This window comes from Oncorhynchus kisutch, linkage group LG26, assembly GCF_002021735.2.
Source record: "Oncorhynchus kisutch isolate 150728-3 linkage group LG26, Okis_V2, whole genome shotgun sequence".
NCBI classification, from domain to species: domain Eukaryota; kingdom Metazoa; phylum Chordata; class Actinopteri; order Salmoniformes; family Salmonidae; genus Oncorhynchus; species Oncorhynchus kisutch.
This window is the reverse complement of record NC_034199.2, coordinates 46,159,958-46,183,666: the sequence shown is the minus strand read 5'-3', so window position 1 is coordinate 46,183,666 and position 23,709 is coordinate 46,159,958. Positions and strand designations below refer to the sequence as shown.

The window sequence follows — 23,709 nt, the reverse complement described above, 5'->3', positions numbered from 1 at the left end:
GGCTAGTTGAGAACACCTTTATTTAACCAGGTAGGCTAGTTGAGAACACCTTTATTTAACCAGGTAGGCTAGTTGAGAACACCTTTATTTAACCAGGTAGGGACAGCCCAGTTGAGAACACCTTTATTTAACCAGGTAGGCCAGTTGAGAACACCTTTATTTAACCAGGTAGGCAAGTTGAGACACCTTTATTTAACCAGGTAGGCCAGTTGAGAACACCTTTATTTAACCAGGTAGGCCAGTTGAGAACACCTTTATTTAAACCAGGTAGGCCAGTTGAGAACACCTTTATTTAACCAGGTAGGCTAGTTGAGAACACCTTTATTTAACCAGGTAGGCTAGTTGAGAACACCTTTATTTAACCAGGTAGGCCAGTTGAGAACACCTTTATTTAACCAGGTAGGCCAGTTGAGAACACCTTTATTTTTAAACCAGGTTAGGCTAGTTGAGAACACCTTTATTTAACCAGGTAGGCTAGTTTAGTTGAGAACACCTTTATTTAACCAGGTAGGCTAGTTGAGAACACCTTTATTTAACCAGGTAGGCTAGTTGAGAACACCTTTATTTAACCAGGTAGGCTAGTTGAGAACACCTTTATTTAACCAGGTAGGCCAGTTGAGAACACCTTTATTTAACCAGGTAGCCTAGTTGAGAACACCTTTATTTAACCAGGTAGGCTAGTTGAGAACACCTTTATTTAACCAGGTAGGCCAGTTGAGAACACCTTTATTTAACCAGGTAGGCCAGTTGAGAACACCTTTATTTAACCAGGTAGGCCAGTTGAGAACACCTTTATTTAACCAGGTAGGCTAGTTGAGAACACCTTTATTTAACCAGGTAGCCTAGTTGAGAACACCTTTATTTAACCAGGTAGCCTAGTTGAGAACACCTTTATTTAACCAGGTAGGCTAGTTGAGAACACCTTTATTTAACCAGGTAGGCCAGTTGAGAACACCTTTATTTAACCAGGTAGGCCAGTTGAGAACACCTTTATTTAACCAGGTAGGCTAGTTGAGAACACCTTTATTTAACCAGGTAGGCCAGTTGAGACACCTTTATTTAACCAGGTAGGCCAGTTGAGAACACCTTTATTTAACCAGGTAGGCTAGTTGAGAACACCTTTATTTAACCAGGTAGGCCAGTTGAGAACACCTTTATTTAACCAGGTAGGTCAGCTGAGAACACCTTATTTAACCAGGTAGGCTAGTTGAGAACACCTTTATTTAACCAGGTAGGCCAGTTGAGAACACCTTTATTTAACCAGGTAGGCCAGTTTGAGAACACCTTTATTTAACCAGGTAGGCTAGTTGAGAACACCTTTATTTAACCAGGTAGGCTAGTTGAGAACACCTTTATTTAACCAGGTAGGCTAGTTGAGAACACCTTTATTTAACCAGGTAGGCCAGTTGAGAACACCTTTATTTAACCAGGTAGCCTAGTTGAGAACACCTTTATTTAACCAGGTAGCCTAGTTGAGAACACCTTTATTTAACCAGGTAGGCCAGTTGAGAACACCTTTATTTAACCAGGTAGGCCAGTTGAGAACACCTTATTTAACCAGGTAGGCCAGTTGAGAACACCTTTATTTAACCAGGTAGGCTAGTTGAGAACACCTTTATTTAACCAGGTAGCCTAGTTGAGAACACCTTTATTTAACCAGGTAGGCTAGTTGAGAACACCTTTATTTAACCAGGTAGGCTAGTTGAGAACACCTTTATTTAACCAGGTAGGCCAGTTGAGAACACCTTTATTTAACCAGGTAGGCCAGTTGAGAACACCTTTATTTAACCAGGTAGGCTAGTTGAGAACACCTTTATTTAACCAGGTAGGCCAGTTGAGAACACCTTATTTAACCAGGTAGGCCAGTTGAGAACACCTTTATTTAACCAGGTAGGCCAGTTGAGAACACCTTTATTTAACCAGGTAGGCTAGTTGAGAACACCTTTATTTAACCAGGTAGGCTAGTTGAGAACACCTTTATTTAACCAGGTAGGCTAGTTGAGAACACCTTTATTAACCAGGTAGGCCAGTTGAGAACACCTTTATTTAACCAGGTAGGCTAGTTGAGAACACCTTTATTTAACCAGGTAGGCCAGTTGAGAACACCTTTATTTAACCAGGTAGGCCAGTTGAGAACACCTTTATTTAACCAGGTAGGCCAGTTGAGAACACCTTTATTTAACCAGGTAGGCCAGTTGAGAACACCTTTATTTAACCAGGTAGGCCAGTTGAGAACACCTTTATTTAACCAGGTAGGCCAGTTGAGAACACCTTTATTTAACCAGGTAGGCTAGTTGAGAACACCTTTATTTAACCAGGTAGGCTAGTTGAGAACACCTTTATTTAACCAGGTAGGCCAGTTGAGAACACCTTTATTTAACCAGGTAGGCCAGTTGAGAACACCTTTATTTAACCAGGTAGGCTAGTTGAGAACACCTTTATTTAACCAGGTAGGCTAGTTGAGAACACCTTTATTTAACCAGGTAGGCTAGTTGAGAACACCTTTATTTAACCAGGTAGGCTAGTTGAGAACACCTTTATTTAACCAGGTAGGCTAGTTGAGAACACCTTTATTTAACCAGGTAGGCTAGTTGAGAACACCTTTATTTAACCAGGTAGGCCAGTTGAGAACACCTTTATTTAACCAGGTAGCCTAGTTGAGAACACCTTTATTTAACCAGGTAGGCTAGTTGAGAACACCTTTATTTAACCAGGTAGGCTAGTTGAGAACACCTTTATTTAACCAGGTAGGCCAGTTGAGAACACCTTTATTTAACCAGGTAGGCCAGTTGAGAACACCTTTATTTAACCAGGTAGGCTAGTTGAGAACACCTTTATTTAACCAGGTAGCCTAGTTGAGAACACCTTTATTTAACCAGGTAGGCTAGTTGAGAACACCTTTATTTAACCAGGTAGGCTAGTTGAGAACACCTTTATTTAACCAGGTAGGCCAGTTGAGAACACCTTTATTTAACCAGGTAGGCCAGTTGAGAACACCTTTATTTAACCAGGTAGGCTAGTTGAGAACACCTTTATTTAACCAGGTAGGCCAGTTGAGAACACCTTTATTTAACCAGGTAGGCCAGTTGAGAACACCTTTATTTAACCAGGTAGGCTAGTTGAGAACACCTTTATTTAACCAGGTAGGCCAGTTGAGAACACCTTTATTTAACCAGGTAGGTCAGCTGAGAACACCTTTATTTAACCAGGTAGGCTAGTTGAGAACACCTTTATTTAACCAGGTAGGCCAGTTGAGAACACCTTTATTTAACCAGGTAGGCAAGTTGAGAACACCTTTATTTAACCAGGTAGGCTAGTTGAGAACACCTTTATTTAACCAGGTAGGCTAGTTGAGAACACCTTTATTTAACCAGGTAGGCTAGTTGAGAACACCTTTATTTAACCAGGTAGGCCAGTTGAGAACACCTTTATTTAACCAGGTAGCCTAGTTGAGAACACCTTTATTTAACCAGGTAGCCTAGTTGAGAACACCTTTATTTAACCAGGTAGGCCAGTTGAGAACACCTTTATTTAACCAGGTAGGCCAGTTGAGAACACCTTTATTTAACCAGGTAGGCCAGTTGAGAACACCTTTATTTAACCAGGTAGGCTAGTTGAGAACACCTTTATTTAACCAGGTAGCCTAGTTGAGAACACCTTTATTTAACCAGGTAGCCTAGTTGAGAACACCTTTATTTAACCAGGTAGGCTAGTTGAGAACACCTTTATTTAACCAGGTAGGCCAGTTGAGAACACCTTTATTTAACCAGGTAGGCCAGTTGAGAACACCTTTATTTAACCAGGTAGGCTAGTTGAGAACACCTTTATTTAACCAGGTAGGCCAGTTGAGAACACCTTTATTTAACCAGGTAGGCCAGTTGAGAACACCTTTATTTAACCAGGTAGGCTAGTTGAGAACACCTTTATTTAACCAGGTAGGCCAGTTGAGAACACCTTTATTTAACCAGGTAGGTCAGCTGAGAACACCTTTATTTAACCAGGTAGGCTAGTTGAGAACACCTTTATTTAACCAGGTAGGCCAGTTGAGAACACCTTTATTTAACCAGGTAGGCAAGTTGAGAACACCTTTATTTAACCAGGTAGGCTAGTTGAGAACACCTTTATTTAACCAGGTAGGCTAGTTGAGAACACCTTTATTTAACCAGGTAGGCTAGTTGAGAACACCTTTATTTAACCAGGTAGGCAAGTTGAGAACACCTTTATTTAACCAGGTAGGCCAGTTGAGAACACCTTTATTTAACCAGGTAGGCCAGTTGAGAACACCTTTATTTAACCAGGTAGGCTAGTTGAGAACACCTTTATTTAACCAGGTAGGCCAGTTGAGAACACCTTTATTTAACCAGGTAGGCCAGTTGAGAACACCTTTATTTAACCAGGTAGGCCAGTTGAGAACACCTTTATTTAACCAGGTAGGCCAGTTGAGAACACCTTTATTTAACCAGGTAGGCCAGTTGAGAACACCTTTATTTAACCAGGTAGGCCAGTTGAGAACGTTCTCATTGACAACCTGGCCAAGATAAAGCAAAACAGATACTCTGTAATACATTCTATATGGAAAACATCTGGTAATATGATAATTAATGTCTCTGGCCATAGTGGTCACACTCTACCTCTCCTAAAGCCTGCTCTGTATGTGTTGCAGATGACTTGATCCGGGTGCACAAGTTCAAGCCCACCATTAAATGGCGTCAGTCATTTGAGAACTACCTGAAGACCATGCCTCTTTATTACATTGGGGTAAGTCAACGGCTGAATGTCAAACCAGCCCCTCGGCACTCCCAGTTATGTGATCACGTTCAACCTACGCCATAGGCACAAGTCTCCCAAAGCTGAGGGAGTGAAAATGATAGATGGTGTAGGGGCTAATTCAGAGGTTCCCAAAAAAGGTCACGAGAGAATTTTGAAAATCCAGAGAAAAATATGAATATTTACATACATACACTACCGTTCAAAAGTTTGGGGTCACTTAGAAATGTACTTGTTTTTGAAAGAAAAGCAAAAAAATGTTGTCTAATAAAAGAACATAAAATTGATCAGAAATTATCCAAGATGACGTAGCAGTGAAGACGTGTTTTGTTCGTCCTCTCGTGTACTTTTGTATTTTCCGTATTTCAATCTCTTTTCGATTTTTTTATTTAATTATACCTTCTGGTAACCTGCCTCACCCAATGTGATACGGTATCGCTATTATTTTTCACTTTAGAACACATTCAAGAACCTCTAGAAGCTAACCAGCTAACTAGCTACATGCTATTTAGTCATTGTTAGCCACTGCTAGCGGCTTTTACCTTCTTGCACAGATACCAGCCCTGTTCTTAGCCTGGATATTACTCGCTAATCTACCAGTATCGGACTGTCTCTCCACAACAACGCTGGATTCCTGCCATAATCCCTGGACCACTACTTCTAATCTTCACAGCTAGCTTGCACCCTCCGTGGCCCCCAGTACCGAAGCTATCCCTGAGGCCCACCTCCCGGCCTACTCAGCTGTTCACCCGAACCCCACTCATACACGTCTAGAACCCAATACTCCACCGGATCCTTGCTGTAAACTCTGGACCTTGGCATCGGATCACCGCTGCTACCGATTGGCTATACTGGCTAATGCCACTGCCACGAAGCTAGCACCAGTTAGCCGTGAGCCAGGCACATCTCCCGGCTATTAAACAAAATTCTTCAATACCTCTTTCGCCATCTGGCTTGTATTCTCTGTCGACATGGCGCCCCGCCGCACCACCACGTCTGATCTGCCGACGAATACTCCATCCGCTGTGCCTTCAACCGGCCTCTGTCTGAGCAGACCCCCCCCTACCACCTCTGGGCTACTAACTTTAAACGTTGTGTCGCCCGCGTGCTAGCATAGTGGCGGCTTCCCTGTTCCATCTACTGCTGCCCCCTGGACACTATGATCACTTGGCTACATAGCTGATGCCTGCTGGACTGTCCATTAATCACGGTACTCCATTCTGTTTATTTATGTTTTATCTGGCGGCCCCAGAGCAAACTCAGGCTCTGTGTGTAGTTAATCCGACCCTCTCTGCCTAGTCATCGCCATTTTACCTGCTGTTGTTGTGTTAGCTGACTAGCTGCTGTTGTCTCACCTGTTTTAGCTCGCTCTCCCAATCAAGACCTGCGATTACTTTATGCCTCGCTGTATGTCTCTCTCAAATGTCAATATGCCTTTTATTCTGTTGTTCAGGTTAGTTATCATTGTTTTAATTTACAATGGAGCCCCTAGTTCCACTAGTTCCTCACACCATTAGAACCAGCATGTCCATAGATACAACCTCTCTTATCATTACCCAGTGCCTGGGTTTACCTCCTCTGTACCCACACCCCACCATACCCGTCTGCACATTATGCCCTGAATATATTCTACCATGCCCAAAAATCTGCTCCTTTTATTCTCTGTCCCCAACGCTCTAGGCGACCAGTTTTGATGGCCTTTAGCCGCACCCTCATCCTACTCCTCCTCTGTTCCTCGGGTGATGTGGAGATGAACCCTGCAATGTCCCCAGGCACCCTCATTTGTTGACTTCTGTGATCAAAAAAGCCTTGGTTTCATGCATGTCAACTTCAGAAGCCTCCTCCCTAAGTTTTACTCACTGCTTTAGCACACTCTGCCAACCCTGATGTCCTAGCCGTGTCTGAATCCTGGCATAGGAAGGCCACCAAAACACTTTCCGTCAAGATAGAACTGCCAAAGGGGGAGGAGTTAGCCTGCAAAGTTCTGTCATACTTTCCAGGTCTATGCCCAAACAGTTCGAAATTTTATCTCTCCAGAAATAGGTCTCTCTGTTGCCGCCTGCTACCGTCCCCCCCCCCTCAGCTCCCAGCTGTGCCCTGGACACCATCTGTGATTTGATCGCCCCCCCCCCATCTAGCTTTTGTTCTGAGTTTGTTTTGTTAAGCATATCCCAGTTTAGGTCACTTAACCCCCAATCTCACACAAATCATCAAGGAACCCACCAGGTACAACCCTAAATCCGTAAACATGGGAACCCTAATAGACATTAGCCTGACCAACTTGCCCTCCAAATACACCTCTGCTGTCTTCAATCAGGATCTCAGCGATCACTGCCTCATTGACTTCATCCGTAATGGGTCTGTGGTCAAACCACCCCTCATCACTGTCAAACGCTCCCTAAAACACTTCTGCGAGCAGGCCTTTCTAATCGACCTGGCCTCCCAGCTGCCCACTGCACTGAGGCTAGGTAACACAGTCACCACTGATAAATCCATGGAGAACAAGAGCACCTCCTCCCAGCTGCCCACTGCACTGAGGCTAGGTAACACGGTCACCACCGATAAATCCATGGAGAACAAGAGCACCTCCTCCCAGCTGCCCACTGCACTGAGGCTAGGTAACACGGTCACCACTGATAAATCCATGGAGAACAAGAGCACCTCCTCCCAGCTGCCCACTACACTGAGGCTAGGTAACACGGTCACCACTGATAAATCCATGGAGAACAAGAGCACCTCCTCCCAGCTACCCACTGCACTGAGGCTAGGTAACACGGTCACCACTGATAAATCCATGGAGAACAAGAGCACCTCCTCCCAGCTGCCCACTGCACTGAGGCTAGGTAACACGGTCACCACTGATAAATCCATGGAGAACAAGAGCACCTCCTCCCAGCTGCCCACTGCACTGAGGCTAGGTAACACGGTCACCACCGATAAATCCATGGAGAACAAGAGCACCTCCTCCCAGCTGCCCACTGCACTGAGGCTAGGTAACACGGTCACCTCCTCCCAGCTGCCCACTGCACTGAGGCTAGGTAACACGGTCACCTCCTCCCAGCTGCCCACTGCACTGAGGCTAGGTAACACGGTCACCACCGATAAATCCATGGAGAACAAGAGCACCTCCTCCCAGCTGCCCACTGCACTGAGGCTAGGTAACACGGTCACCACCGATAAATCCATGGAGAACAAGAGCACCTCCTCCCAGCTGCCCACTGCACTGAGGCTAGGTAACACGGTCACCTCCTCCCAGCTGCCCACTGCACTGAGGCTAGGTAACACGGTCACCTCCTCCCAGCTGCCCACTGCACTGAGGCTAGGTAACACGGTCACCACCGATAAATCCGTGATAATCGAAAACTTCAACAAGCATTTCTCAACGGCTGGCCATGCCTTCCTCCTGGCTACTCCAACCTCTGCCAACAGCTCCACCCCCCCTCCACCTGCAGCTACTCGACCACGCCTCCCCAGCTTCTCCTTTTACCCAAATCCAGATAGCAGATGTTCTGAAAGAGCTGAAAACCTTGACCCATACAAATCCGCCGGGTTTGACAATCTGGACCCTCTATTTCTGAAACTGTCCGCCGCCATTGTCACAACCCCTATTACCAGCCTGTTCAACCACTCCTTCGTATCATCTGAGATCCCCAAGGATTGGAAAGCTGCCGCGGTCATCCCCCTCTTCAAAGGGGAGACACCCTGGACCCAAACTGTTACAGACCTATATCCATCCTGCCCTGCCTCTCCAAGGTCTTCGAAAGCCAAGTCAAAAAACAGATCACTGACCATTTCGAATTCCACCATACCTCCTCCGCTTTGCAATCCCGTTTCCGAGCCGGTCACGGGTGCACCTCAGCCACGCTCAAGGTACTAAACGATGTCATAACCGCCATCGATAAAAGACAGTACTGTGCAGCCGTCTTCATCGACCTGGCCAAGGCTTTCGACTCTGTCAATCACCATATTCTTATCGGCAGACTCAGTAGCCTCGGCTTTTCTAATGACTGCCTTGCCTGGTTCACCAACTACTTTGCAGACAGAGTTCAGTGTGTCAAATCGGAGGGCATGTTGTCCGGTCCTCTGGCAGTCTCTATGGAAGTACCACAGGGTTCAATTCTCGGGCTGACTCTTTTCTCTGTATATATCAATGATGTTGCTCTTGCTGCGGGCGATTCCCTGATCCACCTCTACGTAGACGACACCATTCTGTATACTTCTGGCCCTTCCTTGGACACTGTCCTATCTAACCTCCAAACGAGCTTCAATGCCATTCAACACTCCTTCCGTGGCCTCCAACTGCTCTTAAACGCTAGTAAAACCAAATGCATGCTTTTCAACTGTTCGCTGCCTGCACCCGCACACCCGACTAGCATGACCACCCTGGATGGTTCCGACCTAGAATATGTGGACATCTATAAGTACCTAGGTGTCTGGCTAGACTGTAAACTCTCCTTCCAGTCTCATATCAAACATCTCCAATCTAAAATCAAATCTAGAGTCGGTTTTCTATTTCGCAACAAAGCCTCCTTCACTCACGCCGCCAAACTTACCCATGTAAAACTGACTATCCTACCGATCCTCAACTTCGGCGATGTCATCTACAAAATAGCTTCCAATACTCTACTCAGCAAACTGGATGCAGTTTATCACAGTGCCATCCGTTTTGTTACAAAAGCACCTTATACCACCCACCACTGCGACCTGTATGCTCTAGTCGGCCGGCCCTCGCTACATGTTCGTCGCCAGACCCACTGGCTCCAGGTCATCTACAAGTCCATGCTAGGTAAAGCTCTGCCTTATCTCAGTTCACTGGTCACGATGGCAACACCCACCCGTAGCACGCGCTCCAGCAAGTGTATCTCACTGATCATCCCTAAAGCCAAAACCTCATTTGGCCGCCTTTCCTTCCAGTTCTCTGCTGCCTGTGACTGGAACGAATTGCAAAAATCTCTGAAGTTGGAGACTTATCTCCCTCACCAGCTTTAAACATCTGCTATCTGAGCAGCTAACCGAACGCTGCAGCTGTACATAGTCAATCGGTATATAGGCCGCCCAATTCACCTACCTCATCCCCATACTGTTTTTATTTATTTACTTTTCTGCTCTTATGCACACCAGTATCTCTACCTGCACATGTTCATCTGATCATTTATCACTCCAGTGTTAATCTGCTAAATTGTAATTATTCACTCCTATGGCCTATTTATTGCCGACCTCATGCCTTTTGCACACAATGTATGTAGAATTTTTTTTTTCTGCTATGTTATTGACTTGTTTATTGTTTACTCCATGTGTAACTCTGTGTTGTCTGTTCACACTGCTATGCTTGATCTTGGCCAGGTTGCAGTTGCAAATGAGAACTTGTCCTCAACTAGCCTACCTGGTTAAATAAAGGTTCAATTAAAAAAATACAGTATAGTCGTTGTAAATTACTAATGTAGCTGGAAATGGCAAAAGAAAATGGAGCATCTACATAGGCGTACAGAGGCCCATTATCAGCAACCATCACTCCTGTGTTCCAATAGCACGTTGTGTTAGCTAATCCAAGTTTAGCATTTTAAAAGGCTAGTTGACCATTAGAAAACCCTTTTGCAATTATGTTAGCACAGCTGAAAACTGTCCTGATTTAAAGAAGCAATAAAACTGGCCTTAGACTAGTTGAGTATCTGGAGCATCAGCATTTGTGGGTTCGATTACAGGCTCAAAATGGCCAGAAACAAAGACCAATGCTGATGCTAAACTAGTCTAAGGCCAGTTGTATTGCTTCTTTAATCAGGACAACAGTTTTCAGCTGTGCTAACATAATTGCAAACATTAACAATTACGACATTAAACATGTCTACACTGTGTTTTCTGATCAATTTGATGTTTTAATGGACATAAATATGCTTTTTCAAAAACAAGGACATTTCTAAGTGACCCCAAACTTAAACGGTAGTGTTATCCACCGCTAGGGGCTAACGTGGGTGGCTGCCGAGGTGGAGTTATATCCTCCGGTAGGGGCTAACGTGGCTGCCGCGGTGGAGTTATATCCTCCGGTAGGGGCTAACGTGGCTGCCACGGTGGAGTTATATCCTCCGGTAGGGGCTAACGTGGCTGCCGCGGTGGAGTTATATCCTCCGGTAGGGGCTAACGTGGCTGCCGCGGTGGAGTTATATCCTCCGCTAGGCGCTAACGTGGCTGCCGCGGTGGAGTTATATCCTCCGGTAGGCGCTAACGTGGCTGCCGCGGTGGAGTTATATCCTCCGGTAGGCGCTAACGTGGCTGCCGCGGTGGAGTTATATCCTCCGGTAGGGGCTAATGTGGCTGCCACGGTGGAGTTATATCCTCCGCTAGGGGCTAACGTGGCTGCCGCGGTGGAATTAGGTGACATCGTTATGTATTTTGGTTGTAATGTGTGGTCTTGATGATGCCTTCTCTACTCTTCTGCAGTCCCTCCGGAAGGCGCTAAGGATCATGGGAGCTCCTAACCTCCTGGCCGACAACATGGAGTATGGTCTGAGTTACAGTGTGGTGTCCTACCTCAAGAAGCTCAGCCAGCAGGTAGTGTGTCTGTGCGTCTCTGTCCCGTCTGTCTGTCCCTGTGTGTGTTGGTGAGTGCAAACTGTCTTGGTTTCCATTCACTCTTCCTTCCATAACCATCCATGCATCTTCTCCCCAGACCAAGATAGAGTACGAGCGGCTGATAGCATCTGTAGCTAAAAAAGTGGTAGCGGAGGGTGGCATCAAGGTGCGTGACCGCGGTGGGGACATCTCCCTGGCCCAGCGCAGAGACTTCACTCAGCTTCTGGCCAGCATCACAGGAGAGACGGCCGCCCTGCCCCTGGAGCTAAACTCTAAAGAGTTCTCTGGCTTTCAGCTGGCTCCTCTCAACAAGGTCAGCACCACCGAACGGCCCTTAGCTGTGATGCTTGAGGATGAAGACGTCATGTTATCTCTAGAGATGCTCACGTAGAGATACTGTGTAGATCAGCCATGATTCTCTGTATGGTATAAAGTATACATTTCTATAACATATTTGTACGTGTGTAATCATGTTGCGCTGTACACCGGTACCACGGTAGTACGACAGCACCAAATCGTTATGACACCAACATTTTAGAAAACCCTAGTACCGTTTCATATGATACTACCCCCCCCCCCCCGACTTACTGTAGTACCGTTTCATATGATACTACCCCCCCGACTTACTGTAGTACCGCTTCATATGATACTACCCCCCCCCCGACTTACTGTAGTATCGTTTCATATGATACTACCCCCCCCTGACTTACTGTAGTACCGTTTCATATGATACTACCCCCCCCCTTACTTACTTGTAGTACCGTTTCATATGATACTACCCCCCCCCCGACTTACTGTAGTATCGTTTCATATGATACTAACCCCCCCTTACTTACTGTAGTACCGTTTCATATGATACTACCCCCCCTTACTTACTGTAGTACCGTTTCATATGATACTACCCCCCCCTAACTTACTGTAGTACCGTTTCATATGATACTACCCCCCCCCCCCTGACTTACTGTAGTACCGTTTCATATGATACTACCCCCCCCCCGACTTACTGTAGTACCGTTTCATATGATACTAACCCCCCCCCTGACTCACTGTAGTACCGTTTCATATGATACTAACCCCCCTGACTTACTGTAGTATCGTTTCATATGATACTACCCCCCCTGACTTACTGTAGTACCGTTTCATATGATACTAACCCCCCCCTGACTTACTGTAGTACCGTTTCATATGATACTACCCCCCCCCTGACTTACTGTAGTACCGTTTGATATGATACTACCCCCGCACCTGACTTACTGTAGTACCGTTTCATATGATACTACCCCCCCTGACTTACTGTAGTACCGTTTCATATGATACTACCCCCCCTGACTTACTGTAGTACCGTTTCATATGATACTACCCCCCCTGACTTACTTGTAGTACCGTTTCATATGATACTACCCCCCCCCTGACTTACTGTAGTACCGTTTCATATGATACTACCCCCCCCCTGACTTACTGTAGTACCGTTTCATATGATACTACCCCCCCCTGACTTACTGTAGTACCGTTTCATATGATACTACCCCCCCCCGACTTACTGTAGTACCGTTTCATATGATACTACCCCCCCCCCGACTTACTGAAGTACCGTTTCATATGATACTACCCCCCCCTGACTTACTGTAGTACCGTTTCATATGATACTACCCCCCCCCCTGACTTACTGTAGTACCGTTTCATATGATACTACCCCCCCCTGACTTACTGTAGTACCGTTTCATATGATACTACCCCCCCCCCCCCCGACTTACTGTAGTATCGTTTCATATGATACTACCCCCCCCCCTGACTTACTGTAGTACCGTTTCATATGATACTACCCCCCTGACTTACTGTAGTACCGTTTCATATGATACTACCCCCCCTGACTTACTGTAGTACCGTTTCATATGATACTACCCCCCCTGACTTACTGTAGTACCGTTTCATATGATACTACCCCCCCTGACTTACTGTAGTACCGTTTCATATGATACTACCCCCCTGACTTACTGTAGTACCTGTTTCATATGATACTACCCCCCCCCTGACTTACTGTAGTACTGTTTCATATGATACTACCCCCCCCCTGACTTACTGTAGTACCGTTTCATATGATACTACCCCCCCCTGACTTACTGTAGTACCGTTTCATATGATACTACCCCCCCCTGACTTACTGTAGTACCGTTTCATATGATACTACCCCCCCCTAACTTACTGTAGTACCGTTTCATATGATACTACCCCCCCCTGACTTACTGTAGTACCGTTTCATATGATACTACCCCCCCCTGACTTACTGTAGTACCGTTTCATATGATACTACCCCCCCCTGACTTACTGTAGTACCGTTTCATATGATACTACCCCCCCCCTGACTTACTGTAGTACCGTTTCATATGATACTACCCCCCCCTGACTTACTGTAGTACCGTTTCATATGATACTACCCCCCCCTGACTTACTGTAGTATCGTTTCATATGATACTACCCCCCCCCTGACTTACTGTAGTACCGTTTCATATGATACTACCCCCCCCCCCTGACTTACTGTAGTACCATTTCATATGATACTACCCCCCCCCCGACTTACTGTAGTACCGTTTCATATGATACTACCCCCCCCCCCCCCCTGACTTACTGTAGTATCGTTTCATATGATACTACCCCATCGTGTTGCTTTTCTAATCTACTGTGACACTACTAGCTCTTCCTCGCTGTTCCCTGTGTAGAGTCTGAAACCTCAGGGTTTCCGGAACGCCTACGACATTCCCAGAATGCACCTCCTGGATCAGCTGAGCCGCATGAGGAGGAACCTGCTCAGCACCACCTGTCTGCTCCGGGGACAGGACACAGGTGTGTGTGTGTGTGTGATTCAGTTCCAGAATTAACTGTAATTCCCGTTGAATTATTCTCGCTACCAGTTTTGTTAAGGACGAGACGAAGACTGAAATTTGAGCCCAAGTCTTCCTGTGTCCTCTTGTCTCTCCAGACCAGCTGCACAGTGTGCCCATCGCCCAGATGGGGAACTACCAGGACTTCCTCAAAGCCCTTCCCCAACCCCTCAGAGACGCAGACCCTGAACAGCCCAAACGCCTGCACACCTTCGGAAATCCATTCAAACTGGACAAGAAGGTAGGACTATGGCTGTCTACAGAAATCACTCTCACTACCATTCCCTTCCACTAGGAGGAGCTCTGAAATCAGCTGGTAAAAACCTCACAAACTCTTATTTGTTTTTTGAAAACATCTCTAATTGATTGCTATTATGAGTCGACACATTTTTCTGGCCAAATGTCAGTTGGTTGCTTTTGTAACGGATGTGAAACGGCTAGCTTAGTTAGCGGTGGTGCTGAGGTAACGGATGTGAAACGGCTAGCTTAGTTAGCGGTGGTGCTGAGGTAACGGATGTGAAACGGCTAGCTTAGTTAGCGGTGGTGCTGAGGTAACGGATGTGAAACGGCTAGCTTAGTTAGCGGTGGTGCTGGTGTAACGGATGTGAAACGGCTAGCTTAGTTAGCGGTGGTGCTGGTGCTATTATGAGTCGACACATTTTTCTGGCCAAATGTCAGTTGGTTGCTTTTGTAACGGATGTGAAACGGCTAGCTTAGTTAGCGGTGGTGCTGAGGTAACGGATGTGAAACGGCTAGCTTAGTTACCGGTGGTGCTGGTGTAACGGATGTGAAACGGCTAGCTTAGTTAGCGGTGGTGCTGGTGTAACGGATGTGAAACGGCTAGCTTAGTTAGCGGTGGTGCTGAGGTAACGGCTGTGAAACGGCTAGCTTAGTTAGCGGTGGTGCTGAGGTAACGGATGTGAAACGGCTAGCTTAGTTAGCGGTGGTGCTGAGGTAACGGATGTGAAACGGCTAGCTTAGTTAGCGGTGGTGCTGGTGTAACGGATGTGAAACGGCTAGCTTAGTTAGCGGGGGTGCTGGTGTAACGGATGTGAACCGGCTAGTTTAGTTAGCGGTGGTGCGCCTCTAAATAGCGTTTCAATCGGTGACGTCACTTGCTCTGAGACCTTGAAGTAGTGGTTCCCCTTGTTCTGCAAGGGCCGCGGCTTTTGTGGAGCGATGGGTAACGATGCTTCGTGGGTGACTTGTTGATGTGTGCAGAGGGTCCCTGGTTCGAGCCCGGGTATGGGCGAGGGGATGGTTTAAAGTTATACTGTTACACTTGAACAATTATAACAGTGAAGTTGTAATAGTACGTTTTGTTTATCCTGTCTTTTCTGTTGCTGTTTCTCTAGGGGATGATGATTGACGAGGCCGATGAGTTTGTGACGGGTCCCCAGAACAAGGGCAAGCGTCCGGGGAGTGACTCCAACATGCACGGGGTCGGGGGTGGGGGTCCTAAGAGACGACGGTGCATGTCCCCTCTACTGCGCCCCGGCAGAGCCTATTCGCCCCCCGTCAGCCCTGCAGCCAGCCCCTTCAGACCCCCCCTCGCCGGTGAGACACTCACTCACACAAGCTCTGTGCCATTGTTGTCAGTGCACCTGTGTGTTAAAACACAAATATTTGAAGTGCTGAGTCTGTAAAAGGAAGTGACAGTATTTTAGTTCCGTACATGTTAGTTATGAACGACTGTCCCTGAACCCCCCCCCCCCCTCTCTCTCTCTCTCTCTCACAGAGTGCGACCAGAGTGAGTCAGACTCTGAGGCTGTGTTTGGAAACCTCTACAACCCAGAGACGTGTGAGACAGGGACAACGGTCCAACCAGGAGAGATCCTCTCTGGACCCCTTCTCGACGGCACCGGCACAGGGAACCGCATGGAGGCTGATGGGGACACTGAGGAGGAGAATGGGCTTCCCAGGGAGGTGGAGCTCTCAGAGGGCAATGAGGATGGAGGAGAGACTGGGGGTGTGGTGGAGGAGCAGTGCCCGGCCCGGTACCCCTCCCCCGCTGAGCTGAAGAAGGTGATGAACAGCGAGAGTCTGGAGGTCAACACCGAACTACGAGCCCTCATCACCAAGGAGATACGGAAACCCGGGAGACGTACGTAACCAGGGGCCGCCACGCCCACACTCTGCCACGGCAACCAGAGAAAGTTGCCTCACTTTTCCCAAACGACTTCATTTAGATGTAATTGTTATTTTATGGTGAAGCTGTTGGTCCAGATGTTTCCAAAGACTGGCTTTGTAATCTGTGGCCTGTGTGTCTGGAGACTGGCTTTGTAATCTGTGGCCTGTGTGTCTGGAGACTGGCTGTGTAATCTGTGGCCTGGATGTCTGGAGACTGGCTGTGTATTCTGGGGCCTGGATGTCTGGCTGTGTAATCTGGGGCCTGGATGTCTGGCTGTGTAATCTGGGGCCTGGATGTCTGGAGACTGGCTGTGTAATCTGGGGCCTGGATGTCTGGCTGTGTAATCTGGGGCCTGGATGTCTGGCTGTGTAATCTGGGGCCTGGATGTCTGGCTGTGTAATCTGGGGCCTGGATGTCTGGCTGTGTAATCTGGGGCCTGGATGTCTGGCTGTGTAATCTGGGGCCTGGATGTCTGGCTGTGTAATCTGGGGCCTGGATGTCTGGCTGTGTAATCTGGGGCCTGGATGTCTGGAGACTGGCTGTGTAATCTGGGGCCTGGATGTCTGGAGACTGGCTGTGTAATCTGGGGCCTGGATGTCTGGGGACTGGCTGTGTAATCTGGGGCCTGGATGTCTGGGGACTGGCTGTGTAATCTGGGGCCTGGATGTCTGGGGACTGGCTGTGTAATCTGGGGCCTGGATGTCTGGGGACTGGCTGTGTAATCTGGGGCCTGGATGTCTGGGGACTGGCTGTGTAATCTGGGGCCTGGATGTCTGGGGACTGGCTGTGTAATCTGGGGCCTGGATGTCTGGAGACTGCCTGTATGTCTGGGGACTGGCTGTGTAATCTGGGGCCTGTATGTCTGGAGACTGGCTGTGTAATCTGGGGCCTGTATGTCTGGGGCAGTACCCTGCTCCTCCAGTACCCCAACTGTACACATGTTTATTGTAACCCTGGACAAGCACATCTGATTCAATTTGTCAACTAATCATCAAGCCCTCAATGAGCTGAATGAGGTGTTTGTTCAGGGCTACAACAAAACATTGTACTGTTGAGGGGACTGGAGGACCGGGGTTGGTTTGGGGACTGGAGGACCGGGGTTGGTTTGGGGACTGGAGGACCAGGGGTTGGTTTGGGGACTGGAGGACCAGGGGTTGGTTTGGGGACTGGAGGACCAGGGGTTGGTTTGGGGACTGGAGGACCAGGGGTTGGTTTGGGGACTGGAGGACCAGGGGTTGGTTTGGGGACTGGAGGACCAGGGGTTGGTTTGGGGACTGGAGGACCAGGGGTTGGTTTGGGGACTGGAGGACCAGGGGTTGGTTTGGGGACTGGAGGACCAGGGGTTGGTTTGGGGACTGGAGGACCAGGGGTTGGTTTGGGGACTGGAGGACCAGGGGTTGGTTTGGGGACTGGAGGACCAGGGGTTGGTTTGGGGACTGGAGGACCAGGGGTTGGTTTGGGGACTGGAGGACCAGGGGTTGGTTTGGGGACTGGAGGACCAGGGGTTGGTTTGGGGACTGGAGGACCAGGGGTTGGTTTGGGGACTGGAGGACCAGGGGTTGGTTTGGGGACTGGAGGACCAGGGGTTGGTTTGGGGACTGGAGGACCAGGGGTTGGTTTGGGGACTGGAGGACCAGGGGTTGGTTTGGGGACTGGAGGACCAGGGGTTGGTTTGGGGACTGGAGGACCAGGGGTTGGTTTGGGGACTGGAGGACCAGGGGTTGGTTTGGGGACTGGAGGACCAGGGGTTGGTTTGGGGACTGGAGGACCAGGGGTTGGTTTGGGGACTGGAGGACCAGGGGTTGGTTTGGGGACTGGAGGACCAGGGGTTGGTTTGGGGACTGGAGGACCAGGGGTTGGTTTGGGGACTGGAGGACCAGGGGTTGGTTTGGGGACTGGAGGACCAGGGGTTGGTTTGGGGACTGGAGGACCAGGGGTTGGTTTGGGGACTGGAGGACCAGGGGTTGGTTTGGGGACTGGAGGACCAGGGGTTGGTTTGGGGACTGGAGGACCAGGGGTTGGTTTGGGGACTGGAGGACCGGGGTTGGTTTGGGGACTGGAGGACCGGGGTTGGTTTGGGGACTGGAGGACCGGGGTTGGAAAACACTGGTCTTGAGGGCTGTGCGATAATAGTCATTAATCTGTGGCCTGTATGTCTGTAGACTGGCTGTGTGATGGTAGTCATTCACTTCACTGACTCCGTGTCCAATCATTACCCCTTAGACCTTGTCTCATAGCCAACAGTTGATGTCTGGTCTGAAATCCCTGAATGGAAAGTTCTCTAGTTTCATCAGCAGCTCTCACTGTGCTTGACTCTTCCCTTCTCTCTCTCTCTTGTTTTTTTAATTGTTTTTATAGACTATGAAAAAATCTTCTACTTCCTGAAGCAGATCCAAGGAAGCTTTGACACACGGTTGATATTTCTCCAGAACATTATAAAAGAAGCTGCAAGGTGAGGAACACAAGCTTCTAAACAGACCTGAGTCAAACTAGAACATGATCAGCTTGGAACTCTTTTTTTCATTCCTGTTTTTAACCCGTTACTGTCTAAGGTGGGTGTGGTCTAATAAACTATGTGGAATTGTTTTAAGAAGGTCCTACCAATGATCATTTAGCTATTTGATTTTTACATTTTTAAGACTCCTTGAAGTATCAAAAATATATATATATATATATATATATATATATACTGCTCCAAAAAATAAAGGGAACACTTAAACAACACAATGTGACTCCAAGTCAATCACACTTCTGTGAAATCAAACTGTCCACTTAGGAAGCAACACTGATTGACAATACATTTCACATGCTGTTGTGCTAATGGAATAGACAACAGGTGGAAATTATAGGCAATTAGCAAGACACCCCCAATAAAGGAGTGGTTCTGCAGGTGGTGACCACAGACCACTTCTCAGTTCCTATGCTTCCTGGCTGATGTTTTGGTCACTTTTGAATGCTGGTGGTGCTTTCACTCTAGTGGTAGCATGAGACAGAGTCTACAACCCACACAAGTGGCTCAGGTAGTGCAGCTCATCCAGGATGGAACATCAATGCGAGCTGTGGCAAGAAGGCGCTACCAGGAGACAGGCCAGTACATCAGGAGATGTGGAGTAGGCCGTAGGAGTGCAACAACCCAGCAGCAGGACCGCTACCTCTGCCTTTGTGCAAGGAGGAGCACTGCCAGAGCCCTGCAAAGACCCGAATCCAATTGAGCACATCTGGGACATCATGTCTTGCTCCATCCACCAACGTGGCTATTTTACCGTGTTCTGTATCAGTGACCATGTTCTATTTTACCGTGTTCTGTATCAGTGACCATGTTCTATTCTCTTCTATTCAGGTTCAAGAAGCGGGTGCTGATAGAACAGCTGGAGAACTTTCTAGAAGAGATCCATAACAGAGCCAACAATATGAACCACCTGGACGGGTTCTAATGGACAACTCTTCACTCCCCGGACCCTCAGACCTAAACCCCTCCTCCCCACCCTCAGCCCTCAACCTGCAGCCCTTACCCAGGCTGAAATATTCCTATAGAGTAGGTGTATGAACTAACCCAAGCAATGAAATGAGTGCTGTTGGCCTGTCTGTCTCTGTCCGTGTATACTGTGTGACGCGTGTCTCATCAGTGATGGTATGGTGAACTGATATTGCTAAGGGAGGGGGTTCAAATTCGATTGTAAAAAGTTTCCAACAACCTCAGGGCCAAAAGAGGAACACTGATGTTTTAGGTTTCAAATGAATCTATAGGTGGCTTCATGTTTTTTTTTTTTTTCATTTTCTCTTTCTAGTCATCTCTCTTTCTAGTCATCTCTCTTTCTAGTCATCTCTCTTTCTAGTCCTCTCTCTTTCTAGTCCTCTCTCTTTCTAGTCCTCTCTCTTTCTAGTCCTCTCTCTTTCTAGTCCTCTCTCTTTCTAGTCCTCTCTCTTTCTAGTCCTCTCTCTTTCTAGTCCTCGTCCTCTCTTTCTAGTCCTCGCCCTCTCTTTCTAGTCCTCTTTCTAGTCATCTCCATCTCTCTTTCTAGTCCTCTTTCTAGTCATCTCCATCTCTCTTTCTAGTCCTCTTTCTAGTCATCTCCATCTCTCTTTCTAGTCCTCTCACTCGAGTCATCGCCCTCTCTCTTTCTGTGGTATTTTTGTTGTGGGTTTGTCCCCGTTTGGTTATTCACTTAATCCTGATAGGCACTCCACTCCACCAATAGAAACACTCCTTTTACTCTATTCACCAACAGAAAGGGTTGGCCACTCCCCTCCCTCATGACTTCCTAATCTTGCCATGTAAAGGTGAATCTAAAATCAGCTGCGCCTACACAACCTACACCGAAGCCCACATTTCACTCTCATGGAACTCCATATTTGTAGGCAAGAGGAACGTCACGAGTCAGTCATCTTAGCAGTTCTGGATTTTAGCTAGAAGGATAAACCAAACCAAACTCCCAACAATAATAATAACGTACCATCTGAATGCTGTTATCAAAGTGCCGTAGACGAGCCTCAGGAAATAGACAATAATTGAATGGTTAGCAATAGCATCCGTGCCACTAGCAATTACCCCGTACAACCACTTAGTTACCCTTTGCTGCAAACATAAACTAAATCTCTTTGTAGTGTAACAGTTAAGTGTCGTTGGACATTCAATTGTGTAGAATTGAGGCCCTAGATGTCTGGCTGGCAGTTTACACCACAACATTTGCAATCCTCCCTGCCCCTATTCCCCTTTTATCTCTCCCATCTCCTTTCCAATCCCCCCCCCCCCTCTCCCCCTACCCTCCTATACAGGGACCAAATAGTTGCCAAACTTGTCTTTGTTTATAAAGAGGACGCTACCAAAAGAGAGTATTTTGAATACGCTGTATATAGATGTAAATACCTTTAGAGAATTATTTAAAGAGAATGTTCAGAGGAAGGCCTTTTTTTTTGTTTTTTTTGTATTTCCATGAATAAAGTTTCTATTTTAACCTGTGACTTGGCCATGTAAATAAAGTCAAAACACACAATCAGCATAATTGTTTTATGTCACTGTACTTTCAAGAAGAGTTTGAGACTTTTGATGTCATGATGCATTGGCTTTAGAAGCTTCTGTGATAGGCTAATTGACATCACTTGAGTCAATTGGAGGTGCACCTGTACCTGTAGTCAATTGGAGGGGTACCTGTGGATGTAGTTATTTAGAGGTGTACCTGTACCTGTAGTTAATTGGAGGGGCACCTGTACCTGTAGTTAATTGGAGGGGCACCTGTACCTGTAGTTAATTGGAGGGGCACCTGTACCTGTAGTTAATTGGAGGGGCACCTGTACCTGTAGTCAATTGGAGGTGTACCTGTACCTGTAGTCAATTGGAGGTGTACCTGTACCTGTAGTTAATTGGAGGTGTACCTGTAGTCAATTGGGGGGGTACCTGTGGATGTAGTTAATTGGAGGTGTACCTATACCTGTAGTTCATTGGAGGTGTACCTGTACCTGTAGTCAATTGGAGGGGTACCTGTACCTGTAGTCAATTGGAGGTGTACCTGTAGTTAATTGGACCTGTACCTGTAGTTAATTGGAGGTGTACCTGTACCTGTAGTCAATTGGAGGGGCACCTGTACCTGTAGTTAATTGGAGGTGTACCTGTACCTGTAGTTAATTGGAGGTGTACCTGTACCTGTAGTCAATTGGAGGGGTACCTGTGGATGTATTTCAAGGCCGACCTTCAAACTCAGTGCCCCTTTGCTTGACATCAAGCACTCCAAGACCTCAGAAAAACAAGTGTAGACTTCCGCGAGTGGTTCATGCTTGGGAGCAATTTCCAAACACCTGAAGGTACCACGTTCATCTGTACAAACAATAGTACGCAAGTATAAACACCATGGGACCACGCAGCCGTCATACCGCTCAGGAAGGAGACGCGCTGTCTCCTAGAGATGAACGTACTGTGGTGCGAAAAGTGAAAATCAATCCCAGAACAACAGCAAAGGACCTTGTGAAGATGCTGGAGGAAACAGGTACAAAAGTATCTATATCCACAGTAAAACGAGTCCTATATCGACATAACCTGAAAGGACGCTCAGCAAGGAAGAAGCCACTGCTCCAAAACCACTGTTAAAAAAAGCCAGACTACGATTCACAACTGCACATGAGGACAGGTCCTGGACTTTCTGACGGGCCATCCCCAGGTGGTGAGGATAGGAAACATCTCCACCCCGCTGATCCTCAACATTGGGGATGCGTTCTCAGCCCTCTCCTGTACTCCCTGTTCACCCATGACTGCGTGGCCATGCACACCTCCAACTCAATCAAGTTTGCGGACGACACTACAGTGGTAGGCTTGATTACCAACAACGACGAGACGTCCTACAGGGAGGAGGTGAGGGCCCTCGGAGTGTGGTGTCAGGAAAATAACCTCACACTCGACGTCAACAAAACAAAGGAGATGATCGTGGACTTCAGGAAACAGCAGAGGGAGCACCCCCCTATCCACATCGATGGGACAGTAGTGGAGAAGGTGGAAAGTTTTAAGTTCTTCGGCGTACACATCACGGACAAACTGAATTGGTCCACCCACACAGACAGCGCAGTGAAGAAGACGCAACAGCGCCTCTTCAATCTCAGGAGGCTGAAGAAATTAGGCTAGTCACCAAAAATACAAACTTTTACTGATGCACAATCGAGCATCCTGTCGGGCTGTATCACCACCTGGTACGGCAACTGCTCTGCCCACAACCGTAAGGCTCTCCAGAGGGTAGTAAGGTCTGCACAACACGACACCTATACCACCCGATGTCACAGGAAGGCCAAAAAGATCAAGGACAACAACCACCCAAGTCACTCCCTGTTCACCCCGCTACCATCCAGAAGGTGAGGTCAGTACAGGTGCATCAAAGCTGGGACTGAGATTTATATAATGTTTTCATACCCTACATTACTGTATGTAATGTATATACTGTACTCAATACCATCTACTGCATCTTGCCTATGCCGTTCGGCCATCGCTCATCCATATCTTTACATGTACATATTCTTATTCGTTCCTTTACACTTGTTGGGGAATTGTTAGATATTACTGCACGGTCGGAACTAGAAGCATTTCGCTACACTCGCATTAATGCCTGCTAACCGTGTGTATGTGACCAATTTGATTCAATTTGAAGATTGTACTTTTTGGAGAAATGTCCTCTGGTCTGAGGAAACAAAAATAGAACTATTCGACCATAATGACCATCGTTATGTTTGGAGGATAAAAAGGGGGAGGCTTGCAAGCCGAAGAACACCCTCCCAACCGTGAAGCACGGGGGTGGCAGCATCATGTTGTGGGGGTGCGTTGCTGCAGGAGGGACTGGTGCACTTCACAAAGTATGTGGATATATTGAAGCAACATCTCAAGACATC

At 47.4% G+C, this 23,709-nt stretch overlaps 1 protein-coding gene across 2 annotated transcripts in view; it reads left to right on the top strand.

Annotated features, from left to right (window-relative positions):
- Positions 1 to 21,342, top strand: part of ints6 (integrator complex subunit 6) — a 58,434-nt gene extending 37,092 nt beyond the window's left edge. For both annotated transcript variants that reach the window (XM_031805617.1, XM_031805618.1), the window contains 9 exons: positions 4,664 to 4,758; positions 11,203 to 11,313; positions 11,432 to 11,647; positions 14,052 to 14,175; positions 14,312 to 14,454; positions 15,569 to 15,770; positions 15,952 to 16,317; positions 18,703 to 18,796; positions 19,685 to 21,342. In XM_031805617.1, coding sequence (XP_031661477.1) covers positions 4,664 to 4,758; positions 11,203 to 11,313; positions 11,432 to 11,647; positions 14,052 to 14,175; positions 14,312 to 14,454; positions 15,569 to 15,770; positions 15,952 to 16,317; positions 18,703 to 18,796; positions 19,685 to 19,778 — 1,445 coding nt within the window. In that variant the 3' untranslated portion in view covers positions 19,779 to 21,342. The remainder of the gene's footprint in view (positions 1 to 4,663; positions 4,759 to 11,202; positions 11,314 to 11,431; positions 11,648 to 14,051; positions 14,176 to 14,311; positions 14,455 to 15,568; positions 15,771 to 15,951; positions 16,318 to 18,702; positions 18,797 to 19,684) is intronic.
- Positions 21,343 to 23,709: the final 2,367 nt, after the last annotated feature.